Source organism: Mycetomoellerius zeteki, unplaced genomic scaffold, assembly GCF_001594055.1.
Source record: "Mycetomoellerius zeteki isolate Tzet28-1 unplaced genomic scaffold, Tzet1.0 scaffold311, whole genome shotgun sequence".
In the NCBI taxonomy this organism is placed as follows: Eukaryota; Metazoa; Arthropoda; class Insecta; order Hymenoptera; family Formicidae; genus Mycetomoellerius; species Mycetomoellerius zeteki.
Genome location: NW_017257296.1, coordinates 484477 through 500876, shown reverse-complemented (window position 1 = coordinate 500876; position 16400 = coordinate 484477). Strand labels below are relative to the sequence as shown.

At 38.9% G+C, this 16400-nt stretch overlaps 1 protein-coding gene across 1 annotated transcript in view; it reads left to right on the top strand.

Moving 5' to 3' along the window:
* Positions 1-16400, top strand: part of LOC108724852 (fibrillin-1) — a 48021-nt gene that overhangs the window by 13437 nt on the left and 18184 nt on the right. The window contains exons 2-11 of the mRNA XM_018451518.1: positions 1430-1609; positions 5226-5556; positions 7356-7507; positions 7765-7896; positions 8931-9053; positions 9491-9748; positions 10104-10373; positions 10759-14739; positions 15835-15948; positions 16041-16154. Of these exons, the coding sequence (XP_018307020.1) occupies positions 1430-1609; positions 5226-5556; positions 7356-7507; positions 7765-7896; positions 8931-9053; positions 9491-9748; positions 10104-10373; positions 10759-14739; positions 15835-15948; positions 16041-16154 (5655 nt within the window). The remainder of the gene's footprint in view (positions 1-1429; positions 1610-5225; positions 5557-7355; positions 7508-7764; positions 7897-8930; positions 9054-9490; positions 9749-10103; positions 10374-10758; positions 14740-15834; positions 15949-16040; positions 16155-16400) is intronic.

Sequence of the window (16400 nt, the reverse complement as noted above, 5' to 3'; positions counted from 1 at the left end):
AGTACCATTTACAGTAAATAGTATGTGTTTAATTAAAAAAAATTACACTTAATTTTTTTAAATATTATTTTTTTAAGTTTAGGTAGTATTTTTCAAGATAATATTTTTCATAATAAATTTATTTACAATTTTTCAGCACAGTAACATCTTGCTAATATGATGCTTGATTGTACATCAAAATTATTTAAGAATTGCTTGTCGATTTAATTTAATTCGTGATATTATTCCAATAGTTTAATTGCGCTTATAAGTCCGGAAAACCAATTCGGTGCGCAGTTTGGGGAAAGATTACAAATATGTTATATATGCAAGTATATGTATATATAATTCACATTGAATTATTTAAAGTATTAAAAGATCTAGCTTCGACCGGTATAGGCTGGTGAATTTCTATTATTAATTGTGTTTCTTACATTGTACGGTCTATAAATAAGATTCTTATTGTTTATTTTTTTAAATCGAATAAATATTTATTTTCTCTAAGCAAATGATTTCATTTACTATCTAAACAAATTTTATTCAAATTTCGTAAGTTCTTTATTTAATTTGGAAACACCCTGTATACAGGAAAAACATTTATAAAATATTTCTATGTACAGTTATATGCAAATATTAATCTAGAGTAGAGTAGAGTGACGTAACTATGAACACTCAAGGAAAAAGTCAAGTAAAACTGACCATTATCAATAAAAGTTCTTATTTAAAAGAATTATTTGGCTTTAAACTACAATAATTAACATTTATATGTCATCAATATATGTATAATTATAAATAAAAAACAAAATCCTTGCCGTTTGGAATTAGATACCAGCCGCCACGCGGAGAGCAATGCCGAATCGGTTTTGTTTTTTGTTCAAAATTAGTTTACATCAAAATGATATGTAAATGTTAATTAGTGTAGTTTACAGCTAATGTCCTTTGAATAAAGGCTTTTATAATTAATAAATATAATCGGCTTTAACTTTTCCCGTAGGTATTCGCAATTCCTCATTCTCTTCTTAAAATTATCGAAAACATGTAATGGTATTTACCTTAAACAGCGTGTGCATTCTATGATCACTTATTGTTATACTACAACATTAATTGTAAGCGTATATCGGACTACCATTGGAATTGGATGTAAGAAATGAGAGATTATCATTTCTCTAGTATATAATATATATTGCAATAATATCGTTCGCGTTTACCGGTATTCGCAATTCTCCCACTATATATAATTATTATGTATACAATATATGATATACAAAATTTAATATATGTTTAATCTGACTAAATATTGCTGGATTGGACTTTCGGAAACGTGGGAGGTTTAATGGCACGTCAAAATTTCCATCCAAGTGCCAATTCAGCGTGCCATCGCAGCTTCTAGTGTTTATAGCTTATGCATTATTCGCGATACGATCGTAAAGCCTGTTTTCCTCGCTTTCAGGGATCCTCAGCGATTGTGCTGTGCGGCCACCGGAGTGGGGAACCGTGAGAGAGAGAGTTCTTCAGGACGGTACTCTGCAGATTGTGTACTCGTGCGAGTCGGGCCGTAAACTGAAGGGTCACAAGATAGCGACTTGCACCGCTGACGGTTGGGACGAACCCGTTCCGAAATGCGTGCCTCGTAAGATATCGCCTCTACTTTAAACAAACCGCGCTCGTCAAGTCGTCGCGGGAGAACGCATGTCTAAATCTTAAGTTCAAGCAGTCTCTCATCGGGATTAATCAGGCGTGGAATCTACGATACATCAATCTTCATCTCGCGTTCTACGTCGCTGTTACTCAATTGACATTCATCTATTCGCAGAACGTATTTGTTTCTTCTTCAGTTTAACAGCGACTAATCGTCACCTCGATGATTTATTCATTAATCGATCCGAATATTTGTACATCACGTCCTCGATAATTACGGTATATAAATAGTATTACTGGAAAATGGGAAACTTCATTTTAAATAATTCTGCACGCCAATTTACATTGTTTGAAATAGAAATGATTTATGTTGATATGGCTAACGTAATTAACATCATTTGCAAATCGCGCATCTATTCTGGACACATTTACATTAAGGAATATTCTAAATTATTCTCGGATTGAAATCGGAGTAAATTAACGATTTGTGCGTATCACGTATCGCATAATGTCCCCGCTATGTCCATAGCTATGCGGCATTATACTAATTTGATCGACGTAAGTCAATTATCCACATGAAAGGGAGCTTAACTCCTCGTGCCTGGCTCGGATGAAGCCTCGACGCGCGTGTTCAATAGACTGACGGACAAATCCGTTTACTGCGAGACATCGTGCTGTCGAAATAAAGGGACTCGCAGCATCAAACTCGCTCTTAATATCGTAAAGCGAATCAAGATTTTGCTCAGTCAATCGGACACCGAATGATCGACAGACGGAGATTGCTGGATATGATGATTAAACTCGCTTCCTTTCATTGTTCATTTTGATCGCAACGTAAGGTTCAGAGATCAATTTCATCTTAATTTATATCTATACTGAAGAGCATTATTTTCCATTTCTTGACATAGTTATGTTTCTACAATCAGATAATTAATCAAAATTGTGAATATAAAAAGAATTATGGAATTAAATACCGTCCATATTGTTCGATTCTGTCGCGTTAATCTAAGCTACAGTTGGAACTATATTTAAAATTACATTTTTATGAAAAAGACGGGCGCGGAAGGAGGAGAGAGATATGTCAGAAGGTCCCGAAAGTTTCGAAGAACAATTTACCCAAGACGCCCATTCCTATGATTTGTGGAAACACGACTTTACCGTGGGATTCAATTTTCACCGATGCTCAAGTTATCGGCATATCTTAAGTCGGGGGTTGGCATTGCTCCCAAGACTGCAAATATATAGGGTGTCTTCCGTTCTTTGCACTCTCAGAATCGGTGGAGAACTTTTTAATTAAAAAAAAAAGGAGGAGAAAATGGAGAAGAAGGCAGTGACCTGATTATTTATATATATATATATATATATATATATATAAAAGAGTGTTTTATTTTAAGTAATATGGTCGATTATCTCGCGAATCGATAATTTTATTGAAAAATTTTTCGAATGGAAGTTGCATAGCTTGAAGGAGGACACATAATGGAAATGTGGACTTGACCTTGAGTGACCTTGTTAAAATCAAGTCAAGGTCATTAATGTTTTTTTAAATGGAAACCCTTTTTTTATTTCATATTCTTATAGCTTATCTCGAGAGCTTTTCAAAACACTATAATAAAGTTACTTTTCATTAAGTACTTATTAAGTTATAAGGCAAGATCGATCACTGATCCGACCGATTAAGGCAAGACCGGGACTGATCCGGCCAACTAAGGAAAGACCGGGATTGATTCAGCTAGCTAAGGCAAGACCGATCATTGGTCTGGCCGATTAACACATGAGATACATGGATAACGCCGGCGGTACTGTAACTTTCAAGCTCCATAACTCGGAAAGTACTTAACGAAAAGTAACTTTATTATAGTGTTTTGGAAAGCTTTCGAGATAAGCTACAAGAATATGTAATAAAAAATAGGGGTTTCCATTTAAAAAAACATTAATGACCTTGATCTGATTTTAACAAGGTCACTCAAGGTCAAGTCCACATTTCCATCATGTGTCCCCCTTCAAGCTATGCAACTTTCGTTCGAAAAATTTTTCAATAAAATCATCGATTCGCGAGATAATCGGCCATATCATTTAAAATGAAACACCCTGTATATATATATATATATTTCAGCTTGTAATTACCATCGTCGTATTATTCGTATCATCAAATAATTGATTTTGCAGTTCCTATGTTATCTCACTGTCATTAAATCGACGAGGTATCGATGATATCGATGATGTTGAAACTAATATATCTGGTCACCTCCCCTCGATGACGATTCTCAGCGACCAGAAATGGCGAGGACGAAATTCCTGGATGGGAAAATTCGCGGAATAGCGTTTCGGTGCTTCAGGAACGCGCCTCTCGTTCCATCGCGTGTGCTATCGGTGGCACGAGATTCACCGACATAACATAGCTCACATTCGCCTCGATGGAGATAAGCCGCCAAGTCATACACCCGCCCGGACGTTACAAGCATACGTACACGTCCCCCACCTTCCTGTCTCCCTTTGGTTTGAGGCTTTGATCGGGATGCGCCGCTTGTGTGCTTGTCGAGAGAAGCTTACGCGAGCTAGTAGCTTGCGTTCGTCAATGATTAGGCGCGCGTATATATCTGTAAATTATTCAAAAGTATTGTGCAACGCGAGAAATGATAGACAGAACGAAAAATGTCTACATGTCTAAAGGTTCAGATAGTAGCAAAAAGCTGACGCATCAATGAAAAAAAAAGCTCCAATGAACAAGTTAAAAATAATTATTACACAGAAAAAAAAGTAGCTGTAACTAAAAACTGCGTGTGGTAACCAAATGGCAGATGTAAAATGTGGACAGCTAAAATATAGGTATTATAGCTAATGTTGTGATATCTATATTAGCAGCAACAGCAAACCATTTCGTAATTTATAAATTTATAGTTACGGCAGCAAATATATTATAACAAACTAAGATTAGCTGCGGCAGAGAAAATTTTTTTTTCTGTGTATGTCAGAAAGTAAACCTTTTACGGAGGGATATGTAATATTTGATACTATTTTTATGTATTTGACGTATTTTTTTAAGAGGTTTTTTTTAGGGATGTCTTCTCGCTTCTGAATTGCATAAAAGTGCAGATTTTTACGGAAGATAATCTTGGTGGATTTATAAATGAGTGTGAATAGTGCGTACTCGACTGCTTTACGCGTTACTTAGCTGATACGGGAATTTTGCATGTAAAAAATACATTATTTGATAGCATTCTCGTATGCGATAAAAGGCGTTAAAAGTATCTGTCCCCATGTTGTATCACCGTACATATCCAATGAGATTAATCCTCTGTAAAGCTAACACCGGAATACCTCTAGAAACATTTTTACTCAGTAAAACGAATATTCTATTTAAAGTCCATTCGCCGGACGTATATGAGTGACGAGAATTTAATTAAAATTCCTTTAATTATAATTGCAAAATGGATATTTTATTTGTACTAGTACAATAAATGTACAAGGCGCTAATGATTTCGTAGTGATGAACGAATATTTACGTTTATTATTCATTAACAATTTGCGGCAATTACATTATTCTATTCCCGAAATAGGAGGTGCTTAGCTGTGACGTCACGCTATGTTCTGTGTCCACTTTGTAGATAATATACTACGACGTTTCCGTAACGACCTTTATGTCGGCGATCAACCAATCGCTCCGGACAGGGACAAGGTACAAATCGCGAAGGATCGTCTTAAGGCGTTAGAGAGGATAGACGATTTAAAAAAGCGCAGCAAAACGAAGGAGGGCAACAAGAGGAAAAAGAAAAGGAAGAGGCCGGTGAAATCCTCGTCAAGACTACCTACAGCAACAAGATTAAACGAAACCGTAGTGTCCCAATTGGATATCAGCTGTGCTGCGAGGAAAATCTTTAAAAAGGGACTCATCAAGGCTCCTTCGATCGAGAATGCTCGTCCCGCCAAATACGCCAGGTTTGTTGTTGCAACAAAACAACTCTGAAATAATGAAAAGTTTTATCTTGAGCTCGCTTAAAAAGTAACAGGAAATTAACATCAACTTTTTTCAATTGAATAGCGAATTCGGTCACTTGCACTATCAATGCATACTAAAAGCTGCTTTACATGAAATTAACAAAGTTAAATGTAAATATATATAAATATTTTAAACGATTAACTATCTACTAGTGATATTGTCACGTTATTTAACAAAATATATATGTATCATTTTATTGTGTCAAAGTTGATTATATTGTATCACTGCATTGAGATACTTTATGTAAAGCAGCTTTTAATATGTACTGATCCAGTGTAGTGCGAGTGATCGAATTCACCATTAGTGTAAATATATATATGTTCAAGTATTTATTATTTTATCTAATTTTTTACATATGCATTTTGTTACGTATATACAGGGTGAGTCACTTAAGACCGGCCACCCGAATAACACCCACAGTTTTGGAGATAGGAAAAAATGTTTCAGATGAAAGTGGAACGGTTTCAAGGGGGACGTATTTTGGTTATGTTGTTTTTCTTCTAGGTGGAGGCGTCAAAAAGATATGAAGGTCATTTCCTTTTTTTTTAATGGAATTATATAATTTTTTATATACGTAATATGATTCCTCTAATTATTCTGCATATAAAGGTATTAAGGTAGAGATATAAAAAAACAGTAGTTTATGAGATATTTTATACTTTATTCTGGCATATATTGACATAAAATATTAAATGACTCGTAAACTATTAATTTTTTAATAATCGTATACTTTTATGAACAGAATAATGAGATGAATCAATTGATGGAAGGAAAACACACAGTTGCTTTAAAAAAAATATGTATGCACAAAATGGATAATTTTTTAAATAAGCAACTATGTGTTTTTTTTCCACCAATTGATTCATCTCATTGTTCTGTTCATAAAAGTATTAAGGTACGATTATCAAAAAATTAATAAGTTACGAATTGTTATTTTATATCAATATGTGTCACAATAAAATATAAAATATTTCGTAAACTATTGGTTTTTTGATACCTTTACCTTAATACTTTTATATGCAGAATAATTAGAGGAATTATATTGTGTAAAAAAATTATACAATTTTATTTTTTAAAATGGAGATGACTTTCAAATCTTTTTGGTGCCTCCACCTAGAAGAAAGACAACACGACCAAAACACGTCTCTCTTGAAACCGTTCCACTCTCATTTAAAACATTTTTTTCTATCTCCAAAACTGTGGGTGTTATTCGGGTGGCCGGTCTTAAGTGACTCACCCTGTATATGTCTATATATAGATTATATAAATAATACATATAACTATATAACATGTACTAGTTTGAAAAGTAATTAGTGTGCTTACGAGAAGAAACGTAATAGCTAAAAAAATATAATAACAAAATTGGTTTTAACTTCCTGTTGATTTTTTCACAAATTCTAAGATTATTTTCTTTAGCGTTCTAAAATCCATAGAATTCTTTCAAATTCCGACTGTATTAATCATCTGCAGTCCAAACTGTTTTCATAAGTACGTAAGCGAAGTATTTTATTCACAATTTTATTGGCTGGTCCAATATGAGAATCAAAGAATTTTTATTACTTGGAGAAATTTACAGAGACCTTAAAAATATAGTTTACCGATTACAATTGCACCGATTCGAGTGCTTAAAGAATTATGCGAAAAGCTACCACGACAGTATATCGAGTTCAACTCGATATAGGATCGCAAAAGGTTAATATATGTACATACCTATAATAGGATGTGTATTGTCCTATAGGAGAAAGAACGTACTGCCGCCGTATAATCGATATCTGGTTGCGGTTTACGAGTGCGCGGATGGTTACGTCTTCGTGGATTCGACGACGGACAGGCTTTTTTGCAGTAACGGCACCTGGCTGGGACGTCGTCCGAGATGCGTGAGAGACAATCGTAAGCCACGAATAAAAATAATCTCAGTATAATAACCACGTATATAAAATAACAAACAGTTTATGTTTGACGCATGTGTTAATCTCATTCTTTTCAATGTAATATCTGCAAATTTTTTCATATGAATATTAAGCATCAAGATCTGTTCCGAAAACGGATTTTTTTTCTCTCGTTTAATTAAATCTATTATGTAAAAATCTGCTCGCACACAAGTGTGTGCGCGCACTTTGTTATGAAATGTGTGTTTGCTGTAGTAGAAGCCCCAACGGATAAGGTGAAACGTTGCGATCAGGGAACAGGCGAATGCGAACACGTGTGCGAGGATACGCCAAGCGGCATAAAGTGCTCCTGCTTCGACGGCTTTCGAGCTAAAGGACCGTCCTGTATCGGTAATCCATACGCCCACAGCCACATATAAATTCACCACTGCATATTTCACATTTTTATATCTTTTGAGGAAAGTCAAACTCACTCGCACAACTTTCTCTCTCTCTCTCTCTCTTCCTCTCTTCTTCTCTCCTTTATTCGACATGTGATATTTTCGTCGATACTCCCCCACGAAATTCCCATACCGTCTTCGTATTGACTATCTGGTCGTATCGATTCGTTATATTACCTGTTTTCGACATGCCAGTTTTTCATCTGTTGCACTTTATATTCGTAAATTTATGGAAACCACGAACACACGCGAATAATCCATATGTTGTCGTCGGAATGCTAGAGAGGTATAAATAATTTTAGCTACGGATATATACATATGTATGTACGAACAGTAATTTTAGCGCTCTCGAAAACATACCCGTTGTAAACCACCACCGTCTTAATAATGGGATTATTGGTTTTGGAGCGTATCGGATTATTTAAGAGTCGGATTGCGCATATTGTTGCACGATATCGGTGCGATATCCAGTTTAAAAGCTGTTATCGATTCGGACATTTCTAGGCGTTTACCAGTTTTCTATTTTCGCCTCCCTCTCTCTACCCTGTAATACATCGCATGTTTGCAGATCGTATCGCGTTTGTAGCCCGATGATTGCTCGATCAGCGTATAACATAGCCCAAGTGTTACAATACATGATATTCCAGCGTGTCGATAATACGCGATTGTAGCCATTGAATCTCTCATTCTACGATAAAATGCTAATAAATAACGATTAGGAATAATTCTAAAGAAAAAGTATCAGTTTTTCTAGTAGCAGAACGCGTAAATTAATTATCCAATTTGGTGTAGCTCCGTCGTTTGATTAGCTCCGTCGTTTGTGTTAAAAATTTCATCAATCTTCATTCTTTGCGAAAAAAAAAAAGAAATAAAGTTAAAAGAATATTTCACAATTTAATTACAATGTTGTTGCGCTATCCATAAAAGTGCGAAGTGTTTAAAATTCGATTATCGATTTTCCTTTTCTCTTTGATATTCTCTCAGACATCGACGAGTGTGCAGAAGGCAGTGCGAAATGCACCGATATTTGTCGCAACGAACCCGGTTCGTACTCGTGCGAGTGTCATCGTGGTTTTCAGCTGAGGACCGATGGTCGTTCTTGCCAAGGTTAGTCATATAGAAAGAAAGATATCTATCTTTGGCAAATATTTACTAATACTCGTCGGTTCTTTGTGTCGGCGTATTTACATTTACACGTTTGTGTTATCTACACTCTAAATTTCTTGCAGTGAAATCTCACTCCAAGAGAATAAAAACACAACCACTCTTGAAAAAAAGTGAAAATATTTCACTTCGAAGAAGATTGAAAATTGTCACTATTTTTCAAGAAGTAAAATATTTTCACTTTTTTTCAAGGATGGTTGTATTTTTATAATACTTTCCTGGAGTGAGAGAGAGATTTCGCTGCAAGAAATTTAAAGTGTAAAATCTATATATTAGCTTCAAAAAGCAATTTATTTTAGCGTTCTTTGATTTAATTCGTTATTTAATAAATGAACTTGTCGAGAGAAAAACTCTCTGTAAGGTACGTAACTATTACTCAGACATCAATGAATGCCTCTCGAACAATGGGCACGGACCTTGTCAAGGTACCTGTCGTAATCTCGAAGGAAGCTACGAGTGCAGTTGCACGGATATTCCCGGGTATAAATTAGCTGCCGACAATCACACTTGCGAAGACATCGACGAGTGCGCGTTGAACAACGCGAATTGTTCTCATCTGTGTTTAAACACGCCCGGGAGCGTCTTCTGTCTCTGCCCGGATGGTTTTTATCTGACGAATGATTGGAAAACCTGTCAGGGTAAATACATTTTACGTTTGTTTTCCATCGACTGTATTAACTCCTATTTTTCAATTTTGTAATAAATTATTAAAATGTTTGTCTGAAGATTTAACTGTTTATTGTATTAATTGCATCGTTAAGGTTTAATTGTATCGATTATTTTTTACAGATTGTAATTTCCTTCTCATATAATTTAGACCGAACGATTTTTCAATATTTATACATTATTCATGATATTTACTTACGATTATCTAGCTTCTTTCATTCTAATGGAATTTTATTTACATTGCAAGAACAACATTATAAAGTCTGACTTATCTTTCTTCCTTTGCAAAAAAACAGACATAAAATCTGAGTTATCTTTTATCTTTAGATATTAATGAATGCGAGACGACTCCGAAGATATGTATGGAGAACACCGAATGCGAGAACACAGTGGGATCGTACAAATGTACAAGTACAATACATCCTCATGTGGTAACGAAGATCCTTCGAGAAGAGAACTACGACGATGACAATGAAGACGATGATGACGAAGACGAGAACAATGACGACGATGATTACGGAGAAGAGATTACCGAAATTCCGCAGAGCTCGAAATGCGAAAATGGCTTTAAGAAAAATGAAAATTTAGAGTGCGTTGGTAAGTATACTTTACAAGATAAAGTCATTAATAATAATTATCATTTTATAATAATCCAATTGTCAATTGAAATACGATATCCATATATATTTTTAAGTGAAAATATTGATATTTTTCTCTACGGTAACTTTCTGCTTTTTATTTCTGTATTTTCTAAACTTTGATATTTTCAAGTGAAGAGTTGAAATTCTTCACTTTTGGTAACTTTCAACATTAATTTATTTATTTCCAAAATTTTTTAAAAAAGCACTTTTCCAACAAAAAAGTAAGACTTAAATAAAATTTTGTTCAAACGAAATCTGGCTGACATATAATTGGGAGAAAGAATTTTATCGTTTTAGAATGAAGATTGCCTTGATACGAGATCACTGATATTCTTTTCCAGATGTAAACGAGTGCGCCGAGGTTGAATCGCACCGCTGCCAGCACGAGTGCGTGAACGAGTTGGGTGGTTACCATTGTGCCTGTCGAGGTGGTTACGAGCTCGCGGAAGACGGTGCGACGTGTAAGGACATTGACGAGTGTGACGTACCATCCCGACCGTGTTCGCACATCTGCCGCAACATCGTTGGCGCGTACGTGTGCGAGTGTTTTTCAGGGTTCATGTTGACGGACGACAACACGACTTGCGTCGAGGAGCTCAAGAACTGCTTCAGCCTGGCAAAACCCTGTTCCCACACTTGCGAGGACACCACGGAGGGACCACGATGCACTTGCCCAACTGGATACGAATTATTGGACGACCGTGCGACCTGCACGGACGTCGACGAGTGCGCCCGGGAGGCTCCGTGTTCGCATTCGTGCGTTAATTTCAACGGCAGTTTCGTTTGCACGTGTCCGAACGGTCTGGAGATCCTCGGGCACGCGAGTAAATTTAACTGTACCGACGTAGACGAGTGTGGCAGAGATGATCACGGTTGCCAGCACGGATGCGTGAATCTGCACGGCGGATACGAATGCTTCTGCCATTCAGGATTCGCTCTGGAAATCGACGGCAGATCCTGCATCGACGTGGACGAATGCGCGGAGAATCGACACGACTGCTCGCATGAGTGCAAAAATTATCCCGGAAGGTACGAATGCGTCTGCCCGGATGGATACCGAATCCTGCAGGATGCGCGCACGTGCGTCGACGTGGACGAGTGCGCGGAAGGATCGCACGGGTGCTCGCACGAATGCGAAAACGAGGAGGGTGCTCACAAGTGCAGGTGTCCTGGCGATATGTCCTTGGATGAAACCGGCAGGAACTGCGTTCTGTCCGATGCGTGCGAAATCGCGAATTGCAGTCACACTTGCGAGAAGGATCGGGACACCTACAGGTGCGTCTGCCAAGAAGGATATATCTTGCAAACGGACGAAAAAACTTGCCTAGATATGGACGAATGTCTCGAGAATGAGCACGATTGTTCGCACGAATGCATCAATATTCTCGGAAGTTACAGATGCGCTTGTCCACAGGATATGAAACTTCTCGAGGACGGTCTCACCTGCGGGGATCCGGTATGTTCTCAAGGACTTCGACAGGACGAGCATGGTGAGTGTCAAGACATCGACGAGTGTCTCGAAGGTGAACACGAGTGTTCGCATTTGTGCTACAACGTGTACGGGTCTTATCGATGCTCGTGTCCTTCCGGCTGGGTCCTAGAAGACGACAGTCTTACTTGCGCGAGGAGTGATCCTTGCTCCAACTCCACGTGCTCACATTCGTGTATTCCGTCAGACTCGGGTTATAAATGTGAGTGTCCTACGGGTTATCTTCTTGACGGAGACACGTGCAAGGATAGAAACGAATGCGAGGACGAGGTGATGAACGGTTGCAGTCACGATTGCAGAAACCAAGAAGGTTCTTATTCATGCTCCTGTCCGGCGGGAATGGAACTTGGAGAGGATAATCGTACGTGCGTAGTCATTCCAGACGAATGTGCGAAATCTCAAGGAAATAATAACTGTACTTGCCCCGCGGGATATATTTACTCGCAAAGAGAGCGTGTTTGCAAGGACGTTGACGAGTGCCAGGACAAACAGAATCACAATTGTTCTCACGACTGCATTAATACTGACGGCTCTTACTACTGCGAGTGTCCTTTCGGTTGGCGACTGCGGGAGGACTCTAGGACCTGCCAGGAGCTGCCAGATGACCCTTGCTCCAAGGATCACGGTTGTTCACACACGTGCGAACAGGATGACGACCGCGTTCGTTGCGGTTGTCCAGAAGGATATGAACTACAGGATGACGGGAAGACTTGTCGGGATGTGGACGAATGCTCCGAAGGCTCTCATGCGTGCAGTCACATTTGCGTAAACGTCGAAGGCGCTTACCATTGTCAGTGTCTCTCGGGATTCCGGTTGGAAGACGATCACCGAACCTGTCAGGATATCGACGAATGTTCGTCCGGAGAGGTCGATTGCTCTCATGGATGCCTAAACATGAACGGCACTTATAACTGCACCTGTCCTGAAGGATATGAACTACAAGATGACGATAAGACGTGCGAGGTTGTGGACAAGTGCGTCGCCTTGAACAATCCTTGTTCGCACAGCTGTATAAATCATAATGGTACTTACGAGTGCTCGTGTCCTGCGGGATACCACATTGGCGAGGATGGCAGGACCTGCGAGGACATCAACGAGTGTATCCAGGACAATGGAGGATGTTCGCATCTTTGTGCGAACACGGAAGGCGGTGTCGAATGCGCGTGTCCCGAAAATTATGAACTGTTAAAGGACGACGGCAAAACATGCGTAGAGATAAACGCGTGTTCCATCGATAACGGGGGATGCTCACATTTCTGTCATCACGAGGATGACCGGTTATTTTGCTCCTGCCCGCTTGGAATGGTTCTATCCGAGGAAACGATATGTACATACGAAAACGATTGTCTGCAGGACAACGGTGGTTGTTCCCATTTGTGTTACCACGAAGCCGGAAACGTGACCTGCGCCTGTCCATCCGGTATGATTCTAGCGGAGGATCAAAGACTCTGCGTGCAAGAAGACGGATGTGCGATCGAGAATGGCGGTTGTTCTCATTTCTGCCATGATCATGATGGTAACGTGACGTGTTCGTGTCCCGTAGGGATGTCCTTGTCTCAGGACGACGATACTCTTTGCATTCACGAGAATGAGTGTCTGCTTAACAACGGCAAATGCTCGGATACCTGTATTTTCATCAACGATTCAGTCGTCTGCGAGTGTCCTGAGGGCTACCGTCTATCATCGCGAGACAACGCTACCTGCTTGGATATCGACGAGTGCTTGGAGCTGCTAGACAACTGCACCCATCAGTGTCTGAACATTCCCGGCGGCTTCAACTGCAGCTGCAACGCTGGCTTCTCGCAGAATTCTCTAGATCCGACCCTATGCGACGACATCGACGAGTGCGAAATCGAGAATGCAGGATGCTCACACTCCTGCGTGAACCTGGTGGGCACTTTTAGATGTCAGTGTCCAATAGGATACGTCCTAGAGCAAAACAACAAGACTTGCGTTTTGGTGGATGGCTGCAAGAACGACAACGGGAACTGCTCTCATCATTGTCAAGTGGATGGTCCCGATGGAATTCCGGGCACTCGTTGCTCCTGTCCACCTGGCTTCCGCTTGAGGCGCGATCTTAAGACCTGCGAGGACATTAACGAGTGCGAGGAATTCGAGAACGACGTGGAATCGGGCTGTTCTCACATCTGCGTGAACACCGAGGGCGGTTATGACTGCGAATGTCCAGTCGGCTATATTCTGATGCCGGACGACCGAAAGAACTGCGTGGATGTCGACGAGTGTCTGACCAGCAATCACAATTGCACGCATGACTGCGTGAACTTGCTAGGCAGTTACACGTGCACTTGTTACAAAGGACATTATTTGCACACTGACAATTTTACCTGCCTGGACATCGACGAGTGCTTCGAGCGGAATGGCGAGTGCTCACATAATTGTACTAACACCATCGGCGGCCACTCTTGCTCCTGTCCGACGGGCTACGAACTGTCAGAGGACGAGAAGACTTGCATCGATGTCGACGAGTGTTTGAGTGACAACGGCGGATGTGATCATAAGTGCGTTAATACTGTGGGCTCTTTCCGCTGTGAATGTCCACCGAATCATGAATCGTGGAATGGATCCTGCCGACCGTTCGATCCTTGTCGAGACCATAATGGTGGCTGCGAGCAGATTTGCACAGCAGTGAACGATACCGTAATATGTTCGTGCGAGAAAGGCTTCCAAAGGGACGAGATCGATGGTTTCAAATGTCGTGATATTGACGAGTGCGAGGAACAGCACGGCTGCGATCATATTTGCGTCAACAATCCCGGCTCGTACGAGTGCAGATGTAAGGAGGGATTTGAAATGATGAATTCTACTTGTGAAGGTAAGTGATTGATAATAAATTTTGATTTTATTCTCATGATATTAATCTTGACATCTTATAAGTCATTAATGATTTATTCATAGACTAATTTTGACAATATATTGTAAAAAGGAATTCTAAAGAATCCGTTGAAGGGGGAAGGGCTTCTGGAAAATTATTGAAGAGAAAGTAAATGTTCTAGTTATTATATTTAAAGGAATTTGTGAGATTAAAGAATTATTTTTAAAATCGTGATTTTACAGTAAGTATAAAATTAAAAAGTTTAATGTGATTTTTAGTTTTTATTATTATAAAAATATAAAAAATGTATGTAATTCTATCGTCACGGTAATCTTATAGCTTTTTTACAAGAATAAATTTTTTAATATTTTTATTAATGTGTATACAAGTATGCGTAATAAAAAATTTAGTGAAAAAATGTTTGTTTACTAAATGCATACTTATAAAAAGAGCTTCTAACAGCATGGCATATGTCGGCCGCTCACAACTTCGTTTCTTCACTGCTTGAAACTTAAATTTTACGTTGCCGTTCCTCGCTTATATTCCCACATCTTAAAGTTTTTTTAAAAAAGAGAGCCATTCACTAAAAGGACCTTTTAAATATGCGAAAGGTTTGAAATAATGATATGTACGGGAATGAATCATGTATGTATGTCATTTAAAGATTAATCGTCGTTACTGAATACTAAAGTAAGTCACAAAGGAATCTCTATTTCACGTTGATGAGGTATTTTTTCTTAAAAAAAGAAAATTATATTCACGAAGCGGATTGCGCATAAAAGCAGTAATAAATGTGATAAAGAAACTATCACGATCCACTTTTACAATTCGCGTTTATAAATCGTTGTTTCAATTCATTTTGTTATCACGGTTAATTTTCTGAAAATAGTATCGTCACCTTTGGAAAATCCGAGAGATAACGCGCGGTTTTCCTAGTTACACGGTTTCGCCCTTTTTTCCCTCACCCTTACTTGTGTTCCAGTTTCGAAGCTTGCCGTAAAGTTAGACTCGCTTAGCTCGGGCGGAAGTTTCTCTCGAAGCGACCGTGTGTTTGTGCGTATGTGGTTCTTTTTTCTTTCCTTTCCTTTTTTTTAGACGTCGACGAATGCGCAGCCGGTATTTGCAAGGGCAACAAATGCACCAACGTGCCGGGCAGTTATCGTTGCGAGTGCGAGACAGGATATCGATTCCACGGAGATACCTGCATAGGTTCGTGTGTAGGCGGAAACGAGTGCTTACTTACTACGAGAAAAAAACCGATGTCGCTTAATCGTAACTAAACTGAGTTTGCTTTTTCCCAGACGTCGACGAATGCTTGGAAGAGACACCCTGCAGCGAGAGATGCGTCAATACACCTGGCTCGTATTACTGCACGTGCTCCGTCGGATTTCAATTGGAAGGGAGCAAATGCATAGGTAAGTTGAAGCATGCAATCGTGCGCACTGCATTGTAAAATATAACGTATTGTGTGACATATATTTTATATATAATACACTGAAAAAAAAGATTGGCTGCTGCAGTAAATTAGGTGGCAAAATACAGCATTTTTAATTGGCTGCAACGGCCAATTTTTTATTGCTGCAGCTAATTTTTGGTTTTGTTACTTTATCCGCAATGTCAGTATAGGATTTCGATTGGCTAACGCAACCAAAAATTGGCTG